This window comes from Amblyraja radiata, chromosome 19, assembly GCF_010909765.2.
Source record: "Amblyraja radiata isolate CabotCenter1 chromosome 19, sAmbRad1.1.pri, whole genome shotgun sequence".
NCBI classification, from domain to species: Eukaryota; Metazoa; Chordata; class Chondrichthyes; order Rajiformes; family Rajidae; genus Amblyraja; species Amblyraja radiata.
The window spans coordinates 12,031,883-12,055,178 of NC_045974.1; the positions used below are offsets into that span (position 1 = coordinate 12,031,883).

Genomic DNA, 23,296 nt, shown 5'->3' on the forward strand with positions numbered 1-23,296 from the left:
GTTTTGCGCGTATTTGGTCGAAAACACCCTGGCAGGGCATCTGGGCGGCAGTGCAAACATTGTGAGGGGTTTTTCTTAGGATTGTACAGCAAATCCAAAACATGGTTGGTATCAAGGTTGTTAAATGTTGTTGGAGCTTTACTCATCCAGCTTAGATTAGTTTGCAGATACAGCACGGAAACAGGCCCTTCGGCCCACCGAGTCCGCAAAATGACGGGGGAGGGAGTGAAATGGGGGGAGTGTTGAAGAGGCAGCGAGGGTCCAGTGAATGCAGTGAGTGGGATGAAGGGTCAGTGAGAAGGCTGAAGAGGGCAGTGAGGGGGCAGTGAATGGAGGGAGGGGAATATGGAAGTAGTGAGGAACAGGGGAGCAGTGAATGTGAAAGGACAATCATTGGTGTGAGGGAGTGATGGGGGAGTGAGGAGAATGAAGGGACAGAGAGCTGGCAATGAGTAGGATGTGTGGGCAGTGGTAGAGTGAGAGACACAAGGGAGCAATGAGTGGTGGAGCAGTGAGTGGGATTAGGCGGCCATGAGAGGGGTGAGGAGAATGAGGGGGCAATCAGTAGGGTGATGGGCACAAGGGGGCAGTGAGTGGTGAGCTGGCAATGGGGGGGGGGGGGTGAGGAAGGTGGGGGAGTAGGGAGCAATGGGATGCGAGGAGGCAGTGGCTGGACATAGTGAGGAGATGGTGTGGGAACAGCAAGCATCATGCCACTAGTTTTTTAACATGTATAGAAATATCAGGACCTATTTATCTAGGGTTAAAGAAAAACATGTTCTGGAGAGTAGCCCTCTGAGCCTACTTGCAAAAAAGTTGTACACTGCTCAGGAGGGAGTAAATAAATCTACAGAGTAGTTTATCAGCATTCACCTGGATTTAATTGCCTGCAGATCATTCATCAGGGGCACGGCAATTTGTATTATTCCTCTTCATGGGGTTGCTCGTTTCCTGGCAGTCTTTCCCACTCTGACAGTTTGGAATCTCTCTTCCTTTTTAAGCCGGATTTCCTCCCCAGAAACAGATGTCTGGCTGCGTTACCCCGACCCACGCCTTTTCCCCCTCGTCCTCCCCAGTCACTGAGAAGCTTTCCCGCCTGATTTCTGGTTGTTGGTCGGATGGTTCACTTGCCCGATAACAGCTGGGAAGAAACTGATCCTGAATATGGAGGTGTGCGTTTTCACACTTCTATACCTCTTGCTTGATGAGAGGGGAGAGAAGAGGGAGTGGCCAGGGTGTGACTCGTCCTTGAGTGTAATGGGCCTGTCCCACTTGGCGATTTTTTCGGCGACTGTCGGCATCATTAACTGACGTATCAGGTCACCAAAAAAGACGCGGCGTGACGATGTATTGGCGCGCGGTGTCTCCTCAAGTGCCGCAACATTTTTTTTGTCGCCGCTGAATTTTGAAATGTTCAAAATCTTTCGGCGACCCTGATACGTCAGTCAATGATGCCGGCAGTCGCCGAAAATCGGCAAGTGTGACAGGCCCTTAAGTCTGTCCTTCTCACCAAAAAGAGTTGTGTGCAGTTCAGGTCGCCCCATTACAGGAATGATGTGGAAGCTTTGGAGAAGGTGCAGAACAGGTTTACCAGAATGCTTCCTGGATTAGAGGGTTTCAGCTATAGGGAGAGGTTGGATAGACTTGAATTGTTTTTGTTGAATGTCGCAGGTTGAGGGGAGATTTGATAGAAGTATATAAAATTATGAGAGGCATAGATACAGTAGACAGTCAGAACCTTTTCCCCAGGATGGTGATGTTTATCACTAGAGGGCACAGCTATAAGTTGAGAGTGAGCAGGTTTAATGGAGATGTGCCTGGCAAGTTTTTTACATAGAGTGTAATGGGAGCTTGGAGCACATTGCCAGGGTTGGTGGTGGAGACAGATACATTAGTGTTTAAGAGGCTTTTAGATAGACACTTGGAAGTGGAGGGGATAGAATGATATGGAGCAGTTTAACTGGGCTGTGCCACATTCCACTCTGGTTTAAGAGGGAGGCACAGTGGTGCAGCAGTAAAGTTGCTGCCTGACAGCACCAGAGACCAGGGTTCGATCCTGACTATGGATGCTGTGTGTACAGAGTTTGTACATTGTCCCCATGACCGCATGGGTTTTCTCTGGGTGCTCTAGTTTCCTCCCACACTCCAAAGACGTACAGGTTAGTAGGTTAATTGGATTCACTAAGTTGTAATAATTGTCCCTGGTGTGTAGGTTAGTGTAGGGGCTGTCGCTAGCCGATGCGGACTCGGTGGGCTGAAGGGATTGTTTCTGTGACGTATCTTTAAACTCTAAAAATCTTCTGGCCTTTCTGTGAGTACAGTAATCCTTCATTACAGACAATTAAGGAAGACACAATATATTGCCACCAAAATCTCATCGATTAGATTCCCTCTGAATTCACATACTCTGGCTCATTGGCGGCCTTTAAATAAGAAAGACCCCGTTGTCCATCTGCTACACCCTAATTGTATCAATAAAAGTGACTGTTTTCACCACAGGCTTCTCCAGATTCCTCGTGGACTTCCCAGTTACAGTTTGCGGTACTGTTTAGCTCTCATTATACCTCTTGTGAAAGGCCGCAGTTAACTCCCTCAGTTTTGCACACATCTGGTGTACAACACTGCAATCACGCAACGACCAGGAATTTTAAAAAGTTTACAACTTTCCCCGTGGCAATTAAGAACGTCTCATGATTGACAGCGGCCATGTCAAAGTGCAGGACCACATGTTCATTCAGATACGTCGGAATAACACAAGCAGGATTGTATTTATTTTTCTTTCTCCGTAACTATTTAGTGACCATTTCAAAACACGAACCAGAATGTTAATGGGCAGGAAAAATAAACAGTGGATTAATAGTGCACAACGAGTAGCTCTCAACTGTTGATTTAATTTTAACAATCTTCCTGATCGTCACCCATCAACTTGCAATTTTCATACCGATTGAAATATCACAGCAATCTTTACAGTATTGATCAGAGGGTGATGTCCTCACTTCACATCCTTATTCCTCAAACATTCCAATCCTAACATGCCGAAAACTCCTCAGTCTGGTGCTAAGTGGAGAATAAGGTGGGCTAAAAATAAAAAGGAAAAAACATATTTCTCCCTGATATGATCAGGAATCCTGCTTGTTACTAAACAAATAGTTTAAGAATTAAAAATGTCACCCGTCCCACTTATCATGAACATAGAACAATACAGCACAGGAACTGGCCCTTCAGATCACGATGTCTATACTGAAAATTATGCCAAATTAAACTAATCTCCTCTGCCTGCAGTTGATCCATATCCCTCTATTCCCTGCATATTAACGCAGAATCTAGAAAAGTACTGCACAGGAACAGGCCCTTCGACTCACAATGTCTTTGATGAACATGATGCCGTTAAATTCATCTCATCTGCCAGCACATGAATGCAGGCAATGGCTCGTATGGATGAATTGGAAATGGAACTGTTTCCGTGCTGTATAACTCTGTGATTCTATGCTAATATGTTTCCATGACAATTGTATGCGACTTGGAAGTGCCTTCAGGATAGTGCATCAATGCCTCCTGCATTAAGCATTGAGCTACAGAGGATGTTGGTTTGGGAGTTGTTGTCAACCTTGGTGAGAAGGTGTGGTGCGTGTTGTAGATGTTGCACACTGCTGCCTCGGCACGCCGATGCTGGAGAAGTGGGTGCTTCATGGTGGTGGATGAGTTACTGCTCACGCCCAGAGAGCAGAGTTTTCTGGATCACGTGCGGAAATCTTGGCAACATTCAGTTTTAGTTGATCATTAATATCACATTTATACCACTAAAATGCCTGACCACCAATATGAATAGTCTTATCATCCAACATTGCCAATTCAATATCGTTATCAAGGCCAAATGCCATCAAATTGCTAAGGGCCAAAACCTGAACTAGACTAGCTCCATAAATACTGTGTGTATCTGAATGTGTCTGGTTTTTCTTTTGGTACCCCACATCCATTTGACTATATATCAAACCCAATTCAGGTTTAGTTTAGTTTAGTTTAGTTTAGTTTAGAGATACTGTGCTGAAACAGGCCCTTCGGCCCACCGGGTCCACGCCGACCAGCGAACCCCGCATAGTGTACACTATCCTACACACACTGGGGACAATTTTTACATACACTAAGCCAATTTGGAGAGTGGGAGGAAACCGAAGATCTCGGAGAAAATCCTCGCAGGTCACGCTCTGTACTGACAGCACCGGTAGTCGGGATCGAACCCGGGATGGAATCCGGCGCTGCAAGTGCTGTAAGGCAGCAACTCTACCGCTCGCCACTGTGCCACCCAGATGTGCGATGGAAAATGTTTGTCTGATTTAATGTGGATCCAAGAACACTCAATAAAAATAGACATCATTCAGGATAAAGCAACATGTAAGTGAGATTTCTTGTACCACTCAGGATTGTTTGACTTGTACGCAGAGGTCTTGAATGTCACCTGGAAATGGATCTCATGGTTCATCTATGGTTTCCGGTTCGGGAACACTTGACTTGTCTTCTTTGGCATGCATTCCTTTATGAACTTACTGATGAAGTCAGTCACGGCAGAGGCGTATTCATTCGGGTAAGTGGCCCCCATCCGTCACTTTAAGCATTCACTCCTTCACCACCAATGCACCATAACAACATAAGAATTAAAAGTAGGAGAAGTTGATTTGGTCCCTTATCCCTACTTCAACATTCAATAAAATGTTGGATTTTATATTTCTGAGGCACTTTCCTGCAGTAACCCCTTGTTCCTTGACTCCCTTAACACCAAAAAATCTATGAATTGTGTCCTGATTATACTCGACCACGACCTTCACTATCTTCTTGGGCAGAGCTTCAAAGATTCATAAATCTTTCGGTAAAAAAATGACTTCCAGCTTCAGTTATGAATGGCCAATTTCTTACTTTGAGACAGTAATCTCTGGTTTTAGACATTCCAGCCAGAGGAAACATCATCCCTCCATCTCCTCCTGTCAAAAGCTGTGACAATTTTGTATTTTCATAGCGATCACATCTCATTAGTCTATAAAAGTAGGTCCACTCTGCTGAAGAACACCCGATGAGCGGAGAACAATTCCTGACAGGCCACTGCCATATCCCGGCGACAAGCCTAATTCACCCACCGCAGACCAGCGGATCCCACCTGGAGTGGGAGCCTCGTGCGAGGCTCATCTCCTGCTCGCCCCCCTGAAGACCGGGATCCACAAGGTGGAGGGAGTCAGCAATGGCGGTGAACTCTGGACAAAGGGTTAGTGAGAACACCCGGGGGTCTCTCCTTCTGCGCCCTGAAGGTTGGTTGCGGGATGTGCCCCCTGGAGCACGAAGGCTAAAGGCTGAAGGCCAGGCGAGAGAGGGACGACGGTTCGCTGGCGATCTGGATGGAGGATAACTCCATAATACATATAACTCCATATCTATAACTCTTAAGGACCAAGGACAGCAGGCAATTCACACACCATCCTGATGCCACTTCCCAGTCACATGCTATTGTGGCCTGAAAACACGTCACCATTTTTTCATTGTTATTCAAACTGCTGAAAATAACACTGCTCACACCAACTTCTTAAGGCAATCAGAGATGTGCAATAAATGAATAAATGTCACAAATGAATTGAAGATAAAGTGCCCAGACTTCCTTGTAATTAACCGTGGGAATGTGCGCTAATGATATAATCACTGGCTTTCAAAGTCGGAAGAAAACCTAGACTTGTGGAAAATAAAATGGCCATATCGGACTCGCATGTCTTACTCTGAACTGTAAATGCTCCTGTTCTTCCAATGATGGGGCTGATCTAGTTTAAATGTTGGGTCAATGGTGATCTCGAAGATGTTGATGGAATCTTCTACTGTAATGTTAATGTAAACTGTTCAAGCCTCTTTCATCTGCTTTGCAGTTGAATGCCATGTTGCATGAAGTCTTGTGTTGGACATAAATGATCTGAGACCTTACCTTGCACTTTAGGCCCCAGAGATGCAGTGTGGAAACAGGCCCATCAGCCTACCGAGTCTGCGCCAACCAGCGATCACCCTGTATACTAGCACCATCCTACATACTAGGAACAAGTTACAATCTTGCAGAAGCCAATTAACCTATATACTCCATGCAGACAGCACCCATAGTCAGGATCGAACACGGGGCTCTGGCGCCGTAAGGCAACACCTCTACCACTCTGCCGAGATGGAGAGCTTTTTTAATGCTTATTTCATGTTCCATTTTAATCCTCCCTTTGTTTTCTGTTGACCTTTCTCAATGATGCTTAAATGGATCCAAAACCTTTGCATGCCTCGCTCTACTGACGAGTGAACCTAGTGAAAGCACAACAGAAATGCACTGAAGGGTTGAGTTCCAAAGACACCAACAGAATGCAAGGCAAGCATTCCAGATGGTGACGTAGTTTTATTTATTCATTTTGACCACTTACAATGGACAGACTTTTCATTTCAGCACTGTGTAAACACAGATCCTCTGTCACCTGTGGGTTTGTTTAGTTTATTAGCAGTCAAGCTAATCCAAAAGGGTTCTGTTGCGGTGTGTAAATGGGACATTTGTCTGTCTGCCTGCCTTTCCAGCCCATTAACTTGTGCTCTGCACTCAAACCAACAGCACCAGAGAGCTCCATGCAATAACTGTGTGTCCAAGGGTTGTGTAAGTGCAAAGTGATTTATAGTCTTGCATGAAGAAAGCTCCAAATTTGTTTTGCTATGTGTCAGACCACACCTACAGTAAATATCCTCTGGGCGCTGGACATGGAAACAAGAGAAGAGAAACGAGTTGCAATGCAGCAGCAGGAAGCCGAGTGTAGCTGCAGGCCAGAAAATCATCACTCAATTCAGAGTAAAAGTGAACACACTGTTGTTAGTTGCATGGAGGGCCACGGACAGGTAATTAAGCCCATTATATACTGGCCTGTAAATGCTTCTTCCAAACCACAAGGCTGGATACAGGTTTACCTCAGAGTGACTGATGGATTCCAACCGTGATTACTACATAGTTTAGGTTAGCTTAGAGATACAGCACAGAAACAGGCCCTTCAGCCCATTGCTGAACAACGATCCTCGTACACTAGCACTATCCTACACACGAGGGACAATTTACAATTCTTACCGAAGCCAATTAACCTACAAACCTTTGGAATGCATTCTTCTTCTTGCGTTTGAGGCAGCAGAGGTTATGCAACGGCCTCCAGGCACTGTAGCCAGTTCAATGTGCTGTTGTCGAGGGCCGTGAGGTCTACCCCTCCACCAGGGGGGCGGAGTTCAGCGATGTTGAAAAATGACGTGCTGCGCTGTTTGCTGGTTTGCTCCACACACGCAGGCTGCTGATGAACGCAGCCCCCAACGATGCATGTTGGCGTTGAACCGGCCGATTCCTGTATGGAGCCTGTTCAGGGCGACCCAATCTTTGCGGGGCATTAAATGGGCAAGATTTGATTAATGGCCAATTTATATTCCCATCAGTTGATCTCAAAGCTGCAGAGTACATTGATAAAAGTACTCTCTCCTATTTTACACCACGGACTGAAGTTAAAGTTATTTGGGCCAGGTATTCTTTAGTGTACTTTACTTTACTTTAGAGATACAGCATGGAAACAGGCCATTCGGCCCACTAAGACCACGCCGACCAGCGATCATCTCTGTACACTAGTACAATACTACACGCTAGGGACAATTTACAAAGCCAATTAACATACAAACCTTAGGAGTGTAGGAGGAAATCCATGCAGTCACAGGGAGAACATACAAACTACATACAGACAGCACCTGTAGTCAGGATCAACCCGGGTCTCTGGCGCTGTAAGGCAGCAACTCTACTGCTGCGGCACTGTGCCGCCCAGTTATGGAAATGCTTCCTGACATAAATCTTAAACTTCTCTTTATCAGTTCATACACTTGTATTTTTGTTTTCTAATTACCACCTTTAAACTAATTAAGCATACAGGACTAGAAAGTGTCAGTACAATGGCCAAAAAACCACCCATAGTGTTAAAGATCATATAAATGCAACACTGATGAGTTTTGCAAACGTTTCTGAGTTGATGCTCGTCAGCTGATTATCCAGTCAATGAAAAGACTATACATGAATATAATCAAGCTGTCCAGAGTGCACTGATAAAGGATAAAGGAGGTAAAACATTTAGTGCAAGATATATATAACATTGAAGACCAATAATGTTTGATTAAAGATAGTTCAAACTTCTCCCATGAGGTAGATGAGAAGTCAAGACTGCACTCCAGCTGATGAGAGGCCTGTTCTGTTGCCTGATAATAGCTGGGGGAAAAATGTTCCTGAAACTAGAGGTGTGAGTCTTCAAACTTCTGTATCTCTTGCCTGATGGGAGAAGACGGAGTGACCAGGGTGAGAATGGTCCTTGATCATGCTGGTGGCCTTGCCGAGACAGTGTTTTGTAGATGTATTAATTGAAGCAGCTTAAATAAATTGTGAAATATTGTACATATAACAACCTACTTTAGTATTTCTGATGGATCTTAGTGGTTTAATGTGTTTGCTGCAATGGAGCAGGACTGTCAAGATTGCTGAAATAATTCACCATTAATATGATGTGTGGTTGAGCAACAATGCATGTTGGGCATGCTAAATGGCAGGAATGTGCTGAAGCAGAATTCTGTTTAAGACTTGCAGACTGTGAAGGTCAAGGCACTAGTGTAAACTGTGCTATTATGTCAGAAGCAGACAGATAACCTGGGAGGGAATAGGAGTTTTCAATCTACCAAGAAAGTCGGTATGAAGTACTCGACTGGAAAGAAGTAACTTCCCCTCTCTGGATGTTCCTCGGGGTCAAGGGGGACTTGCTTCATGATTGCCCACATTCAGTAAACAAGTAAACCAGGGACGGGACCATGTTTATCAGATAGAAATAGCAAAGTAGAGAAATTAAAACATCTAAAGCACTGCTTCACTAAAGCAGAAAGCATCTTGGTTCAGAGGCTGTGTAGGAAGTGAACTGAAGATGCTGGTTTAAACTGAAGAAAGACACAAAAAGCTGGAGTAACTCAGTGGGACAGGCAGCATCTCTGGAGAGAAGGAATGGGTGGCGTTCCTTCTTTCCATAGATACTACCTGTCCGCTGAGTTACTCCAGCTTTTTGTTCAGAGGTTTGCAGCTTTGGGTGCTGCTGCCTCACAGCTCCAGCAATCCAGTTTCGATCCTGACCCTGCCCGCTGTCTGTGGTTTGCAAGTTCTTGCTGGGTATCCATAGGCTACGGTTTCCTCCCCCATCCCAAATACATGTTGGGTGGTGGGTTCATAAGTTATAGGAGCAGAATTTAGCCATTCAGCCCATCATGTTTACTCCGCCAATCAATCATGGCTCATCTATCTTTCCTTCTCAAGCCCATTCTCCCCGTAACCCCTGACACCCGTACTAATCAAGAATCTATCAATAGGTACACAAAAATGCTGGAGAAACTCAGCGGGTGCAGCAGCATCTATGGAGCGAAGGAAATAGGCAATGTTTCGGGCCGAAACCCTTCTTCAGACTCTATCAATCTATCAATCTCTGTTTTAAAAATATTTATTGACTTGGCCTCCATAGCCTTCTGTGGCAATGATGTCCACAGATTTACTACCTCTGACTAAAGAAATTCCTCCTCATCTCCTTTCTAAAGGTACGACCTTTTACTCTCCCACTAGTGGAAACAGCGTCTTCACATCCACTCTGTCTAGACCTTTTACTATTCATTAGTTTCAATAAGGTCCCCCCTCACCGTTCCAAACTCCAGTAAGTACAGACCCAGTGGAGTTAAATGCTCATCATATGTTAACCCAGTCATTCCTGGGATCATTGTCGTTCGATCATTTTGGTTAATTGAGCACTGTATATTCCCCCAAATGCAGATGTAGAATCAGGGAAGGGAGGAGGAGAATTGACAGAGGTTTGAGGGGGAATAAAAACTGGGATTAATGTTGGATAAGCGTGAATGGAAACCTGATAGTTGGTGCAGATACAGCAGAGTTAACGAGCCCCCCAGTACACTACATGACATTTGTCTGAGAATCAGAGATAATTACAGTGATAATTACACTTCAAATAACAGCTCAGACTGTGCAAGAGCAAATAAGGAAGATATGAAAGAGCTCAACATGCAAGAGAAGAAAACGGGAAAAATAATACAATAAAAAATGTTTAACAAATGAAAAGGGATGAGAGCGCTCAGGAAACTGCTGGCTTCCAGGTAAGATCAACGATACAAAATATATAAAAGTGTGGCGTCCAAGAGCAGCAACGATGAAAGAGGAGCTGAATTACCAGGACATAGCAGGAGGAAAAGAGAGCAGGCTAGTGACCAAAAGGTGCCCATGGAGATTCCAAGACACAGATATGACTATAGTCAATGTTAATTACTATGTACGTTCATAAGTTATTATAGGAATAGAATTAGGCCACTCAGCCCATCGTCTACTTTGTCATTCAATCATGGATAATCTATCTTTCCCTCTCACCCCCATTCTCCAGCCTTCTCCCCATAACCCCTGACACCTTACTAATCAAGAATCTGTCTTTATAATCTATATCGTTACATTGAATGCTGATGTTTGTAACTAGTACATCCTCAGCCATTGTGGTTGGTTGTGGTCATAAACAAGTTTTGTGAGTTGGTTTAAATTAGTAATCTTGAACATGGGACGAGTTACAGTTGGCAGAAATAGCAAATCCTACTGCCCATTGGGTGGACAAATCAAGAAATGTCTGGATGTGGAAATGAATCATCCTGTTGGCTTCCCAGTGTTAAGACTGGACATGCATAACTGAGGAAGGAGATTCCTCTGCAGTATTTGACCTGGGGTGGACCAAATGCATGGGTGAGTGGGGAATGTGGAAGTGCTTGCTGCCAAATCCATAGTAAGCTTCCTCTTCATGGGGGGTGTCTTTGTACCCAAGTCTTAAGGAGGAAAGACTGGCATGACAGTCCTTTATAGTTAATGGAGGTAATGAAATGCAGATACCTGAAAGGCCCAGTGGGAAGCCGAAAGGCAGGTAGCACAAAATAGACGGTTCATTTGTTAGGGAGTCCAGGGGCAAATTGCCTAGAAAAATGGGAATTTTATATTAAAAGTAAAGTCCTTTCAGCTTTTTTGCACCAAAATAGATATATCTTTATCATCAAAAAAAAAATTTCTTCTCAGTTTCAATGGAGCAATCAGCCCACCACGTGCCTAAGAGCTGCTCCAACAATCATTCTTCAACATACAACACTCCATGTTTCATTACAGATTCTCTTCCCTTTTGAAAACCCACAGCCGTCTATGGAAGTCATTGTCACAGAGGCCAAGTCATTGGGTATTTTTAAAGCGGAGATTGATAAGTTCTTGATTGGTAAGGGTGTCAATAGTTAAGGGGATAAGGCAAGGGTTTGAGAGGGAAACATAGATCAGCCATGATCGATGGCAGAGCAGACTCAATAGGCCAAGTGGCTTAATTCTGCACCTATGTCTTATTTTCATATGAGACTTTTAGGTTAGGTTGGTGCTCTTTTGCATCTCCCACCAGTTTACGGGCGTACTGGGCTCTGGGCCAGTTAAACTAATACCATTGTTCCACTCCCACCTTCATCCATTCCCAATCATATTGCATTTCTTTACCCCCTTCTTCAAAGCGCATGCTGATGCAGTGGACAACTCCTGGGTCACTACAGTGTTGCATTGTCCCACCATCAATTAATGCCGACTCCAACATCGAAACTCAATGTTCCACTCTTTGTCCCATTATATTAGAGTGTTGTTTTCATTCAGAATGATTTGGAAAATGGGCGTTACTTATCAAAGGTTTTGCTTCAATTATCATTGCACTCTAACTACACCACCAATAGGGTGAATAATATAATTGTGGTTATATCTCAGAAGACTTTAAATAATGAGCAACTTGTTAAAGTTTAGTTTAGAGATACAGCGTGGAAACAGGCCCACTGAGTCCGCATGGACCAGCAATCACCCATACACCAGTTCTATCCTCTGCACCAGGGACAATTTATCGAGGCAAATTAACCTACAAACTTGCATATCTTTGTGGGAGGAAACCAGAGTACTGGAGAAAATCCACGCGGCCACAGGGAGAACGTACAATCCCCGTACACACAGTACACATAGTCAGGATTGAACCCGATTTCTGGCGCTGCTTGACATCAACTCTGCCGCTGTACCCACTATGCCGCCCCATTATTAAAGCGCTTCAAGAGTAGTCAAAGGTTTGAATGGCAAGTCTATGATCCTGAGTACTTGCGACAGCATAGTGGGGACAAAATAAAGAGGCATTCAGGCTGCACAGAAAGTCAAACAAGGGGCTTTCTGAAGGATGAGGAGAAATGAGTGATGTTTGGAGTAAGAAATTATGCTTGGTCTTAAAAGGTGCATGGGTGCTTGGGTAGCTTACAACCCAGCAGTAGCAACGCAAATTCTGGAATTTTAAGTAACTTCTACTTACATTCCCCTCCCCTCCCCCTTTGCCCATTTCTTCCCCCCTGGCCGTTTTACATTGTTTTCCTCATACCAACATTCCTCATTCCCCAGCCAACAATGGGGTTACCAGGCACCATCCTACCCGAGGTCATTTGTGGCCAGTCCTGATAGGTCTTGGATATGTCTCACTTCCAGCTCTTCACACCTCCCTACGTTCACTAAAGAAGGGCCCCGACCTTCGCTTAGTTTAGGAGTGGGATGACCTGTGCTCGATTTGCCAGAGGCCCGAAAGTAGGTACAAGACACAGAGCAGTGGAACAGTTGGTTGTTGAGTAGCACCACTCCAGCGTTGCAAACTGAGGAAACCATCAGTCTGCAGATTATGGGGGAGTGCAAACGTTCTTGTGGTGGGCAGAATCTTGAGAAGACATTGGGTTGGTGGAATAAGGAAGATCTTGGGTGGGGGTGGGTGTGGGTGGGTGGGGGGAGGACAGTGGGAAGGGACAGGATGGAGAGTTAGGAAAGAATGCGATGGAATGGGAATACAGGGGGGAGGTGGATGTTAAGGTGAAAATGTCAGAATGATAAGACAGCTGATTGGCGCCCAGAGGACATCAGTATTGAGGGTTATTGTCTACACATATACATGTTCAATAAATTATAGCCTGCTCAGATATTCCAGCTCTCTTATTGCGGTTTGAAAATGACACCAACTTTGATGTATCGCTCTAGTAAATCCCCAGCCAACTCTTGCCATTAAGCGCTGTCTTTTTTTAGATCTGTGTCTCATTCTCAGCATTTCCCCTCCGAGTGCACCTTTCACATTAACTTCTCAGAAACGGCACACAAGGGGATCGTACAACAGCGAGTGTACAACTTCATGCCTCAATGGCAGCAGTTGACTGAAATGTTGGAGAAATCCATCAACAGTATATCTCAAAGATAGACACAAAAAGCTGGAGTAACTCAGCGGGACAGGCAGCATCTCTGGAGAGAAGGAATGGATGACGTTTCGGGTCGCGACCCTTCTTCAGACTGAAAGTCACGGGAAAGGGAAACGAGAGATATAGACGATGATGTAGAGATACAGAACAAATGAGTAAAAGATACGCAAAAAAGTAATGATAATAAAGGAACAGGCCATTGTTTGTTGGTTGTTGGGGGAAAACAAGGAGCTTGTGCGACTTGGGTGGGGGAGGGATGGAGAGAGAGGGAATGCCAGGGTTATTTGGTTGGTATATTTCACAGTATATTTCAGACACACTGTGACTTTAATCAAGCTCTGGAGGTCCCCTAAACCTATCTGATCTCCCGGTTACTAAACACTTTAACTCCCCCTCCCAGTTCCACACTGACCTTTCGGTCCTGGGCCTCCTCCATTGCCAGCGTAAATTGGAGGAACAGCACCTCATATTCCACAGGGGCAGCTTACACCCCAGCGGTATGAATATTGACTTCTCTAACTTCGAGTAACACTTGCTTTCCCTCTCTCTCGATCCCTCCCCCTTCCCTGTTCCCCGACCAGTCTGACTGTCCCCCAGATTACATTTTATCTCTGTTTGCTTTGTTATCACCTTCTCCTAGCTAACAATGATCTATTCTGTATTGTCCTTGATTAACATCTCTTTTGATGTCTCGTTTTCACACCTTACACTTCCTTATCTCAGTGTCTTCTATCTGGTTCTTAGTCTGAACAAGGGTCTCATTCCTTCTGTCAAGAGATGCTGCCTGCCCCGCTGAGTTACTGCAGCATTTTGTGTCTATCTTCCTAAACAGTCCCTTGTGATTGAGGATGGCTCGCTGCCATTCCAGTTCTTTGAATCCTCAGGTGACTGATGCAGCTTGTGGGGAATGACTGTGCCACAGGTGGGACAAATGCCTTTGGCAGGTCTGACAGGCAAACAACACAGCCTGCCTGATGTAGACGATTGAATATAATTGATGCCCCAGTGCTGGGAATGGTGGCCTGGAAGAGAACACTGGTATTAGTTCACTTTACATCCCAGTGCATTTGGAGAATGTTGCAGGGCTAGCACTGATCATATCTCTCCCAAGCTTTGAGGTGCTTGCTGTAGGTACGCCAAGTTTCAAAAGCATATAGGAGGTTAGGAACCACTGCTGGGTTTGAGCCGATCTTTGATGAACAAAAACTGTGCTGGTGTACTGAGGGAGATGGTGAATTTCATCATGTAGATGTTCCATTGTCATGAGGTAGGGCCCGAGACATGGTGGCAAGGCGGTAGAGCTATTGCCTTGGACCTGGGTTTGATCCTGACTAAGGGTGCTTGTCTGTACGGAGTTTTTACCTTCTCCCCGTGACCTGCGTGGGGTTTTCTCCAAGATGTTCGGTTTCCTCCCACACTCCAAAGACGTACATGTAAATTGCCCTTTGTGCGTGTAGGATAGTGTTAGTGTGTGGGGAACGCTGGTCGGTGCGGACTCTGTGGGCCGAAGGCCCTGATTCAGTGCTGTTTCTCTATAAAAAGAAAAAAAACGAAACCAAGAGAAGTGGTCCACCATTTGCAGCTTGTTGGCACGGACGACGGTGTTGTATCCCAGAGACTGATTGCCTGTAGCCCTTTGTTTTCTCCTCTTTTAGGCTTAATTGAATGAGTTTGCAATGGGCTGGGGCCTAGACTCAGAATATGTGCAAATGCCATTGGAAAGTGAAGATTGGGAGGATTCTGCCACTGGAGTGGAAACAAGGTTTACTGAACAGCTTCCAATGGAGGACTCTACTTCCTTGCACAGAAGAATCCAACACTAGGCACACAATCCGACAACACGGAGGCAGTGAATGGGTCACGAGATCTGGTGAAGGTAATGCAGGCTGGCGTTCACATACGTAGAAATCGATGTTTTAATGTGAGGGGCCAAGTTTAAAGGAGATGTGCAGGACAAGTTTATACACAGAGAGTGGTGGGTGCAGGGAACGAACGTGATGGTGATGGAGGAGATACGATAGTGGCAATTAAGACGTCTTTCGATAGATATGCAGTGAAGAGAGGGATATAGATCTGATGCAGACAGATAAGAGTTGGTCTTGGCATCATGTCTGGGTACGCATTGTGGACCGAAGGGCCTGTTCTTATTCCGTTTTCCATGATGAATTATCAAGTGATTCCTCCAAGGTACAGCATGTGGTTGAGAAACAGAAGGGAGGAAAGGATGTCCTTGAGGATTTTCAGAAGTAACATTACGAAGGCAGGAAGGGATGCCATTGCAAGAGACTGAAGAGTTCAAAGTTAGAGGTTGAGTCCTTCTCCGCTGCATGATAGAAGGCAGATAGAGTGGAGAAATATGTTGTCAAATGTGCTGAAAGCTGCAGAGGTAGAGAGGGATAAGGAGGTATGGTGCTCTGCAGCCAGTCAAAACTTGTGCCATTTGTGACTGAATTTCTTCACAGGTTTATGTATAGTGCGTAGTTTTATTTGAAATCCCCGAGAAAGCGGCAAAAGCCCAAATCCTAGATGTGTTCTTGGAATTAAATATTCCTTCATTGGTGTTTACATGTGCAAGCACTTATCATATCAAAGTATGGAAAGTACTGAGTTATGCCAAAGTACTAATATTATGTTAAGCAAGTAAATATTTTGTGGCGTGAAGAATGGAGGTAACGGAGCGCCCTCTTTTTCATTGCAACCCAGTGCATGCCTCTCACTGTGGAAGTAGGGGGGGGGGGAGGGAGGGAGAGAGGGAGGGAGTCAGAGAGAGAGAGAGAGAGAGAGGGAGAGGGGGGGAGGGAGAGGGGGAGAGGGTGAGGGAGAGGGAGAGGGAGAGGGAGAGGGAGAGGGAGAGGGAGAGGGAGAGGGAGAGGGAGAGGGAGAGCGGATGCGGGACGAGGGAGAAGTTAGAGGCGAGGAGGAGAGGGAGAGAGAGAGAGGAGAGCACGACAGAGATGAGAGTAGACAAGAGAGAGCCCGAGAGAGAGAGCTGAGACTGAGTAGAGAGACGGAGGCAAGGGAGCAGGGGGAGCTTGGAGAGTCGGACGCGGGAGAGGCGGGAGAGGGGAGGTGACCATGAGTGGAGAGCGGGCTTAGAGCGGCGAGAGGGAGAGAGGAGAGGGGAGAGGGAGAGGTGAAGAGGGAGAGGGAAGCGGGAGAGGGAGCGGGAGAGGGAGAGGGAGAGGAGGAGGGAGAGGGAGAGGAGAGGAGAGGGAGAGGGAGAGGGAGAGGGCGGAGGGAGAGGGGAGAGGGGGAGGGAGAGAGAGAGAGAGAGGGGAGAGAAGAGAGATAAGAGAGGGAGAGAGGGGGAGAGAGAGTGGGAAGGGAGCGACAGGGGGAGGGGGAGAGGTGGGGGAGGGGAGAGAGAGGGAAAGGGGGAGGGGGAGAGAGGGAGGGGGAGAGAGAGAGAGAGAGAGTTCTTTTTTCAGGATGCCAGTCTAAGCTATTTTAGATCTGAAATACCATTGTCGTAAAGCATGCAATGACAACAGAGACGGCGGAGACAGCATGTGTCCCCGACACCGGAGCACCATCACCCGGCGAGAACGGCCAGGAACATCGGGCCTCCGTAGAGGCAACCGTGGAGGCCTCAATAGGCCTGACTATGGGTGAACTGGGGTTGGGGACTGGACTTTGTGCCTTCCCTCATGGTGGGAGCCATTGTGGGGGGATGTTCTTTGTGTTTAAGACTCTCATTGGTGTTATGTCCGTATTCTTTTGTGTACTGCCAAATGGCTAAAAGCATTTCACTTCATTACACCTCGGTGTATGTGAATGTGACTAATAAAAACCTTTGAAACCTTGAAACTAAAAAAAACCCTTTGAAGATACAGCAGAGATACAGCACACTATTCAAGCAGAAGCCATTCCACCCCAATTCCGCCTTGCTCCGCCCCCCCCCACGGCACACACACACGCACACACACACAGCCATCCTTACTCCTTACAGACAACCGGGTGATAAAATGCAGGAAATGGGAGAGCAGATTTAAACTGCTGGCATTTGGACAGATGGCATGATGCCAATCCTGGCTTAGTCAGCAGTTGAAGTATTGACTGATGCTGAACTGGTTATTCAACAGGGAGGAAGCCAGAGAAAAACAAATCAGATGACATGCTGGGGGTCTTTGTAAGTGTGGCTCTGTGCCAAACCACAGGGATACAGATTTGCCTTACATGACCAGGAATGTGATGGTCTAGGGACACCAGCCTTTGAAGACATGGGCTTCTGACCTGTAATCCCCAGTGTGGTTCTGCTTGTTATTTCTAGTGAATTGGCTGCTATCTTCCCTGTGTAACTTTGGTAGTCTGGGAAGAGTCTCAGCTGAGATGAGTCTGGTAACGTTTGCTGACTTTTGCTTACCTCACAAATGTGCAGAGCATTGTACTGGATAGGTAAGGTTCAGAGGGATAGGGGCCAATTGAAGGCAAATGAGACCAGCCCAGAATGCTAACTCGGTTAGCAAGGACATGTTCAGCCATGGGGGGGCTGTTCACATGATTGACTGGTTGATACATTGTTGTCACATGGACTGGGTACAGGGACATTTGTTGTTATGCATACAATACACAAGTATGCAAAGAGACACCAAGTGAAGGGCACCGACAAAATTAATAAACTATTCAATATAATCACAATGGTCCCTCTTCCTTCTTGCCCCCCTACCCCTCCGAGTCCCTCTTAGTTCTCGGCGGCTCTCTCGGCCCACCCACGTCGGGCTCCTCGTTCTTCTCTTTGTTCTCTATGACTACTATGGAATAATGCACAACCTGCAGATGACATATTACTCTTCATGCCGTCAGAAGAGCATTTCAAATGGTCCCACTTTGCTTCCCCATAGCTCTGAAAGCCCTTCTTTTTCAAGTATGTATCCAATTTGCTTTCACCATTTGAATGTTCTTCCACTGCCCATTCTAGGATCAGTGAACAAAAGTAAGTGTTCCAAACTTCAATGCGATTCTTCGGACAGGAGAAGACCTCACTTAAGATAAATAAATAACAATACAGAGTAAAACAATTTCAAGAGTCTCCGTTGGAAAGAGTATCATAGCTGTCAGCCCACACAAACGTTGCTACAATTAAGATAACAACAACTCCTTTTACCCAACATATGGGAATGATTATCTCTCCTGAAAACATTCACTTATCTGGAAGGATTTCCTTTTGACTGTGCAAGTGGTGGGAAAAGAGTAAAAGTGTACTGACGTAATGTTTGTCCTGCTGAACCCAATGTTAATTTCCGCCCTCCGACAAGATAAATGGTGGAAACACAGACATCAGAATTGGGTTAACATATGATGGGCATTTGACGGCACTCGGCCTGTACCCGCTGGAGTTTAGAAGGATGAGGGGTGACCTCATTGAAACTTACCAAATAGTGAAGGGCCTGGGTAGAGTGGATGTGAAGAGGTTTTTCCACTAGTGGGAGAGTCTAGGACCAAAGGCCATAGCCTCAGAATAAAAGGACGTACATTTGGAAAGGAGATGAGGAGGAATTTCTAGTCAGAGTGGTGAATCTGTGGTATTCATTGCCACTGACGATTGTGGAGGCCAAATCAATGGATATTTTTAAGGCAGAGATTGGCAGATTCTTCATTAGTACGGAGCTTCAGGGGTTATGGGGAAGAGAATGGGGTTGAGAGGAAAAGATAGATCTACCATGATTGAATGACGGAGTAGACTTGATGGGCTGAATGGCCTAATTCTGCTCTTAGAACGTGTGAGCTTATGAGGATTTGAGAAGTAACACTGGAGTCAACTACAAAATAAAGGTGTTGGATCTCTTGGTCCCATGTAGAGTTATGACACAACAACACCGTTTGTGGGCAGAGCCGAGAGAGCACTGTACTGTTGGATGGCTAGAACTGTAACCCAGCCCCTCTAACTCCACACCAAAGCTACTTGCACTTGTGCCAGAATGGTGCATGGTCTATGCAAAAAAAAACAAACACCATTCATCATTTCTAAATTCGGCCTGCATGACTAAAATGATCTTCTCTGTAACTCCTCATTAAGATTCAAAACAATAGTCATCGAGTTGTACATCACAAAAATGGTTCTTTGGCCCACCTGATCTATGCCAACCCTGATGCCGATGTATGTTAATCCCATATGCACACAGTAGGTCTGTATCCTTCTGCACCTTTCTAAAGCTTTGGTTGTGGTCCGGATCTTCATAAGCTACAAGTGTAGTCACGGTCTTCATACACTGGGGGTATAGTTCCAATCTCTTTAACTACCTCTTTGTGGTCCTTGTGCTTTTCAATATCTGCACTTTCGCTGTAACTGTAACACTGTAACAGTATATTCTACACTCTTTGCTATCTATTGTACTTGCATATAGCTTGATTATACTCATGTCTAGTATAATTTGACTGGATAACTCGCAAACTACATTTTGTACTGTATCTCGCTACACGTGACAATAATAAATCAATACAAATATCGAGTACCTGTCTAAATACCCTTTAAACATTGTAATTGTATCTGTCTCTATCAACATTTCTGCCTTCTCCCCTTAAACCCATGCTCTCTAGTTTTAGTCTCCCCCACCCCAGGAAGAAAATATTCTTGCCCCTGTACCTATCTATGTCCCTCATAATTATGTAAAACTTTGCAAGGTAGCCCCTCAAAATTCTGCATTACAGTGAAATTAAACCCAGCTTATTCAAGCACTCCGTACAAGTAAAGCTCCTCAATCAAGGCAACATCCCGGTGAAGATAGACTCAGAAGGATGGAGTAACACAGCGGGTCAGCCAGCATCTCTGGAGAATAGGAACAGGTGACGTTTCGGCTCGAGACCCTTCTTCAGACTCAACTCAACCCAAAACGTCACCTATTCCTTTTCTCCAAAGATAAAAGGACTGGACAAGCTCGATGCAGGAAAAATATTCCCAATGTTGGGCGAGTCCAGAACCAGGGGCCACAGTCTTAGAATAAAGGGGAGGCCATTTAAGACTGAGGTGAGAACAAATGTTTTCACCCAGAGAGTTGTGAATTTGTGGAATTCCCTTCCACAGAGGGCAGTGGAGGCCAAATCACTTGATGGATTTAAGAGAGTTAGATGGAGCTCTAGGGGCTAGTGGAATCGAGGGATATGGGGAGAAGGCAGGGGATGATCAGCCATGATCACAATGAATGGCGGTGCTGGCTCGAAGGGCCGAATGGCCTCCTCCTGCACCTATTTTCTATGTTTCTATGCTACCTGACCCACTGAATTACTCCAGCATTTTGTGTCTATCTTCTATGTAAACCAGCATTTGCAGTTCCTTCCTAAACATCTTGGTAAAACTCTTCTGCACTATTTCTAATGTTATCACATCCTTCCTGTAATGTAGCGAATAAGACAGTGAACACAAAACCCTGGAGTCCAGGGGTGAAATTAGTCTCAAGTTCTTTCCAGCAAGCTTGTATTGATAATATCATTGATTTAACCCATCTGTACTGATTGTGCTGGCCACTATCTCACCAGCACACATTTACCACTGCTAGAGCATGAGGGTTTCAATCAATTCCAGGTTTACGTTGTACAAACTTAGCCAAGAAGAGGATCTGTCCTTCACTTGGGAGACAATAAAATATGGACCAGCTGACATTTTCTTAAAAATACTAATTGACTGGAAAATCCAATGTAGAATTCATCCCTCATTAAAACATTAAAAAAGTTATTTCAGAAAATATTTAGGCGCACTCTTAGCACAGAGCAAGTTTTTGAGGCAGTGACTTGTAAAGGACTAGCTTCAACAAGGAAAGATGAAAGGGTGATGGATAATAAGGGGAGAAATAGAAAAGTGACAATTTTTCTTTCCGGGGACGAATGGAATCCCAAGAAGCTAAGAACTAGATGAAGTAGGAATGGGCAATTCAGACCAACATGTCGACCCTGCCCCTCGATACAATCATGGCTAAACTTTCACTTCACCATCCATTCCCTCCATGACCATTTCCCCGCGATTCCCTTAATCTCTTAACCTGTTCTACGTATTTGGCTTGATTGTATTCATGAATGGTATCATATGATTTAATTGGATAGCATGTGAACAAAAACTTTTCTGTATCTTGGTACATGTGACAATAATGAGCCAAAACTTTAGAAAAAATAAAGAGCATCCCAAGTTCAAGAAAAGGTGACGGAAAGCAAATCTCAAAAGGCCACTGTATTAATGAATCTCAATTGCCTGGCAGCAGCATTAGCCATTTTCAGAAATGTAACAAGATGCTGCAGATGTGCATATTAACACAGTGCGAAAAGGCAGTTGCTGCACTAATGCAATGCTTACACAGCTGAATGGATCTCGAACTGTAGCTGAAAATAATTAGTTGGCCTTGCAGATCTAGAGGAAATGACATGGAATAAAATTGCAAAGTGGCCTCGGGAGCAGCCACACACGTGAGTGAATGTGTGAGTGTGAAACACAACACACATTTCTGAAAATATAAGTCCTCATCAGCCTGAAATATTATCATTTGAAATGGCACAATGAGAGATGAGTTCTAGGATATACATGGGTTGAGAATATCTTGGGAGGGGGGGGGGGGGTTTAAAAAGAGCAAATTACTAAGAAAGAACCTGCTTTCAATCACAGTGCCAAATCTGAGATTTATCTCACTGCAGGAGCCCCATGTTCCAACACTCAAGTAGCTTATTTGTTTTTTAAGGACCCTCGCTCAGTCCGCCTGGACCTACCTGATCTCCCGGTTGCTAAACACTTTCATTCTCCTTCCCATTCCCACACTGACCTTTCCGTCTTAGGCCTTCATTGTCAGAGTAAGGCGAAATGCAAATTGGAGGAACAGCATCTTATATATCGTTTGGACAGCTGACAACCCAATTGTATAAATTTTGATGTTCTAACTTCAAGTAACCCCAGCATTCCCTCTCTCCATCCCTCCCAGCCCCAAGTCATACCAGCTTCTTGTTTTCACCCAACAAACAGCTCACAATGGCCTGTTTCCTTAATCATCGTTACCTTTTTGCATATCTTTCATTCATAGTTCTATATCTCTCTACATCATCTCACGTTTCCCTCTCTCGTGACTTTCAGACTGAAGAAGGGTCTTGACCCGAAACATCACCCATTCCTTCTCTCCAGAGATGTTGCCTGTCCTGCTGAGTTACTCCAGCTTTTTGTGTCTATCTTTAGCTTATACTTATGCTTATTGGTGGTGAGGGGTCAATGAGGTTCTTGTGAGAAAGTTTGAGGACTGAGGCTAAAGACTAATAAAGCAGATTTAACCCTGAGGCTAGTAGTTCAGTTTAGAAATATTGCATGGAAACAGGCCCTTCGGCCCACCGAATCTACGCTGATCATTGATCACACTAGGGTGAAAAGGTGATCGATGGTTGGTGAAAACTCAGTGGGCCGAAGAGCCCGTTTCCATGCTCTATCTTTATAACATCCACTCCTTGCACATTAGGGGCAATTTTACAGTGGCCAATTGACCTACAAACCTGCATGTCCTTGCAATGTGTGAGGAAATCGGAGGAAAACCATGCAGTCACAGAGAGAACGAGCAGAATCCACACAGTGAACACCCGAGGTCAGGCTCAAACCAGGGTCTCTGGCACTGCGAGGCAGCAGCTCTACCACTGCGCCACTGTGCCGTCCCTGATCTTGGGATTACTGCCTCAGCCACAAGCTAGTGCCATAGGTTTGAACACACCATGTGCCCCTTAGAAAGGAGTGCGGGAAAAATATTTTGATTTATTGACACTGGCACCAGGTCTAAGGGAAAAGAGAGCTTATCAATTGGCGTAGGCTCCAACTAAATTGGCCTGGCTCAGTGCCCTGGTGAATTCACTAACAGACTCTTATATCAATAAATCTGAAATTGGCAGGGTAGGAGGGTGGGGTGGAGTGGAAAAGGCTAGGCTGTAAATTTAAATGTCGCAATCATGAAACTTATAAGATTACGAGTGTATTAATAAG

At 45.2% G+C, this 23,296-nt stretch overlaps 1 protein-coding gene and 1 long non-coding RNA gene across 4 annotated transcripts in view; one reads left to right on the forward strand and one right to left on the reverse strand.

The window, feature by feature from the left end:
- cntn1 (contactin 1) overlaps positions 1-23,296 on the reverse strand; it is a 455,514-nt gene that overhangs the window by 9,853 nt on the left and 422,365 nt on the right. For 2 of the 3 annotated variants that reach the window (XM_033037676.1, XM_033037677.1), the window contains one exon: positions 10,973-11,053. The exons of the other annotated variant lie outside the window; for it this stretch is intronic. In XM_033037676.1, the coding sequence (XP_032893567.1) occupies positions 10,973-11,053 (81 nt within the window). The remainder of the gene's footprint in view (positions 1-10,972; positions 11,054-23,296) is intronic. 3 annotated transcript variants of the gene reach the window in all.
- On the forward strand, positions 9,688-22,430 carry LOC116983830. Its single transcript, XR_004414822.1, has 3 exons — positions 9,688-9,750; positions 14,594-14,596; positions 22,419-22,430. It is a non-coding gene; the product is annotated as an uncharacterized LOC116983830 (long non-coding RNA).